This window comes from Hemibagrus wyckioides, linkage group LG20 (assembly GCF_019097595.1).
Source record: "Hemibagrus wyckioides isolate EC202008001 linkage group LG20, SWU_Hwy_1.0, whole genome shotgun sequence".
Taxonomy (NCBI): domain Eukaryota; kingdom Metazoa; phylum Chordata; class Actinopteri; order Siluriformes; family Bagridae; genus Hemibagrus; species Hemibagrus wyckioides.
In genome coordinates, this window is record NC_080729.1 from 1476773 (window position 1) to 1480846 (window position 4074).

The 4074-nt window shown below is 39.3% G+C and overlaps 1 protein-coding gene across 1 annotated transcript; it reads right to left on the minus strand.

Moving 5' to 3' along the window:
* Positions 1 to 1257: 1257 nt before the first annotated feature.
* ptf1a (pancreas associated transcription factor 1a) lies at positions 1258 to 3105 on the minus strand. Its single transcript, XM_058418812.1, has 2 exons — positions 2271 to 3105; positions 1258 to 1810 (listed from the first exon to the last, which is right to left on the minus strand). The coding sequence occupies exons 1-2, from the start codon at positions 2932 to 2934 to the stop codon at positions 1608 to 1610; spliced, it is 867 nt and encodes a 288-aa protein (XP_058274795.1). The 5' UTR covers positions 2935 to 3105; the 3' UTR covers positions 1258 to 1607.
* Positions 3106 to 4074: the final 969 nt, after the last annotated feature.

Below are 4074 nucleotides of genomic sequence, written 5' to 3' on the forward strand. Positions count from 1 at the left end.
CAGAGAAAAAAGCTACCACGGGAAAATTCAGCCTCTGAGCACCTGCATGCTTCCCCCCCGGGGCCTGGAGACCTCAACACTATTTATAGATAATAAATAAACACACACACACACACACACACAGTGGAGCTGTGGCATCTTTCAGCTGTTGCATTTTGTGTACAAGTTGCAGGAGACGAGTCATAGCTCAAGTTTATATCAACATCCATCATTTCAGCTATTTATAGACAACAACAGCTGGACATTTGGTGCAAAATCTTAATGACCTCTAGATTAAATTAAACTATAAATTAGATTAAACTATAAACATTTATCTCGAATGAAAACGATGCTTTGCGCATGAGTTAGCTATAAGCTTTCTACCGAGTGCCTTAACATCATCATGATCAACACACACACACACACACACACACACACACACACGATTCATTATCATATTTTATACTTTCAGACACGAGACAAAGACGTGGACAGTCCACATTCATGATAACTCATGATGAACAGATACTCAGCTGTAATCTACTACAGTAATGAATTTTATATGAGCTCAAGAGCAGGATTTTGCACCGGAGATCTGAGTTTCTGAGGCAGTATAAGCCTGACATACTGTTCTAGCTAATATTCTACCTATTTTTCACTCTCTCTCTCTCTCACGCTTTATTCCGTTTAATAACAATAACAGCAGAGAAGAGTGTATTTACAATTCCCTACAAACTCCAGAGTCACAGTGTTGAAGTTCATGGTATTAAAAACGATCTCCTATTACAATGAGGTCATTTATTTAACACAGTAAAAGATCCTCAGTCTGAGAGAGCTTTCTTACATCTTCATGACCATAAATTGACCTTCAAAATTTGGTCTCAAATTCGCCACTTGTTGGTTTGAGCACTTTTTTAAAAAAAGTGTGAATGAACCCCTGATACATCAATATTTTTCAGTATTCAAATTTCACCAACACAACACCACGAAACGATAGGATTGTCAATACGGTCGTGTTTTTATTACAGAAAGATCTTTATATGAGCATTTTAAAATATTAATGATAAAATAATAAATGATTCGTTAATCCTGAGTTTGAAAGACTGACTAATAAATATTATAATTTGCTTTAATATTATCATTTTGTCCACTTAGTGTCGTTACCCAACCTGAATGTATTATATATCACTAATCACAGGCTGTTTTCGAATGAAAGAGAAAAACAAACAGAGACAGGCTTAAATGAATCAATAGGAGAATTTATTGAATCATCCTCATCCTCATCATCATCATCATCATCCTCATCATCATTATAAATATAGACCATTTGAGACACGGTACGTTTCATTTTTATAAAAAATAGGTTCTGTCTCGTTGGACATCCGTAGAAATCAACGTTAAATTATAAAAAATATATTATCAGAAAATTCAATCAAGCAATAATTAAATAAACGACGCACTACACAGTGATTGCCAGAGGCTCTAAGTTCAATTCCAGACTGGACAGCTGCAATAATAATAATAATAATAATAATAATAATAATAATAATAATAATAAATATTTACACAGTAACATAAACACAATGGAGAATCCCACACAGTCCGTGCACCGAGTAAAACACCGGGATTTAGGCCACCAGCTCAAACGGAGGCTCGTTCTCGATGTTAGTGAGCGCGGATTTGAAGTGCACTTTGCGGGGGTCCTCCGGGGTCCAGACCTTCGCCCTGCGGATGATGTTCTGTTCCCGGAGCTGTTTCTCATCCGTCCAGGACAAAGAGTGACCGGCCAGAGGGGGCAGGCCGTAATCTGGGTCATCAGGAGAAGGAGATCCTGGAGAGGAAAAAAAGGACAATTTAGTTGTAATAATAATAATAATAATAATAATAATAATAATAATAATAATAATAATAATAATAATAATAATAACTGGATATTTGTAAATGATTAGGGAAAATTTTATGTATTCTGTTTTTAAACAAAGGTCTTAAACCTAAATCCTGTCCTGTCTTCAGATTCTCTCTACACTCTGCATAAAATGTCTTTTTTTTTAATTATCATGAGCATTAAAATTAACAAGAAAGCTTAATATAGAGAGTCTAAAAAGTTTAACACGTCAGAAGAAATACAAAAGTCAGAAAAGGATTAACACTAATGCGCAATAATAATAATAATAATAATAATAATAATACTTATTATTGTTGATAATAATTATGCTACCTCTATTAAAATGCTATCACAGTTAATCCTAAGAGCTGCATGGTAAGTGTAGTAAAGTTTGAACAGATCTTACTTGTCCCTCTGTGGCAGATGATGACTTTTTTGGGCTGGTTTAGAGCTTCGTGACTGGAGTTCCGGATGGGCGCGTCGGACTGCACGAGTTCAGCCAGGAAGTTGATGTAGCCGATGGCGAGGCGCAGCGTATCTACTTTGGAAAGGCGTTTCTCATAAGGCAGGGTGGGGATGTGCGAGCGCAGACCTTCAAACGCGTCGTTGATGGACTGCATGCGTCTGCGTTCGCGCACGTTGGCGGCCTGGCGCAGCTGCTGCATCTCCTGCTCTGACCGCGCTCTCCTGCGCCTCTTCAGCTGCAGCGCACCGTCACCCCGCCGCGGGGAAAACCCAGACACATCGTACGACGAGGAAGAAGAAGAGGAAGAAGAGGAAGAGAAGCGACCCACGTCGCAGCCGTAGTCGTCATCGCGCGCGCGGCAGTCCTCGTAGTACTCTTGGATTTGGCTCGCGAGGAAGTCGACGTCGTCGTCCAAGAAGTCGTCCGCGTCCATGTGCTCGCGCGAGCATCGCTCGGTGAAGAAATCATCGTCGTCGAAATACGCGGAGGAGAAAGAGTCCAAGCCTGAAAACGGATCCAGCACGGTCTCCATCCTTTTTTTTGCGGTTTCTGAAAAGCCGGCACGCGAAGACCTTTTATAGGGACATAGACAGTCGCGTGCCATTAACGGGCCACGCCAGCCAATCAGCGATGAGCAGAGACAGAAGCAGCGCACCTACGGAAAAGCCACGCCCACCTTGTTTACGCCCTCAGCCTCTTAATCCTCAAGAAGACAATTATCTTTTCTATCAGTTAATTAATTAGGGAACACATTTGACTGGTTAGTAGATTTTATTTATCTATTTATTCATTTATTTAATAAAAATATAACTCTATAGCCACCAGATACAACAACCATAATAGTAAATAAATAAATAAATAAATAAATAAATAAATAAATAAATAATAACCTAATTAATTTTGAAATAAACTGTTGTAAAGCAACCATGTCTATAAAGGTTAGAAATCACAATAGTTTTAATTCGGTTGTTCCTTTTACGGCAATAATGTAATGAGTGTACACAAGGCTGAATTTTAATTTAATTAATTTCATTATTTATTCCTTTATTTATAACTCATCCACAAACAGCTGCAGAATATACACACTGAAAACATACAAACACCACTGATGTTCTAAATATCATGCGCTTCTACACCATGTGGACGTTGTCATTAGGTTATTCGATGACCTGTTGATGTTAGACAATATTTTATTAACGCTTTTTGTCTAATAATATTTTGAAATAAATTATTTTTTATTATTTAAGCCTTTATTTATTTCTCATTTGCAAACAGCTTCAGTCTGCTGCGCCCTAAAGAGCCATCCGTCAGTTAAATATAAAAGCTTTATTACTGGGTGGAAAAAAACCCAACAACAACAGTGGCTTGTAAACAATGGTTGAAGAGCCACTCAGGTGTTGGAGGACTTCGGTTTGTCTCTTTCGCTCTTATTAGCGATTAAATGCTGTTTACGTTTGTCCACGTGCACTTTTTGCACCCACGGGAACCGGACAATGCGCCGGAGCGAGCACTGCTTTTGAAAGGTCACTCAGGCAGGTTGACCCCTGCGACCCTATTTTAAGGCTTCTCTTTAAAAAAGCAGGTAGCATTCAAGAGCTCGCGCACTTCATTACCGAAGGGGGACGCGCGGCTCCGGATAGAGCACGAGCGCCGCCGCACAATGCAGCACAATGCGACACAATGAAATACAATACAGCACAAAACGTGGGCGCACGAAAGGAGAGAGAGAGTGATGTCAGGAAGG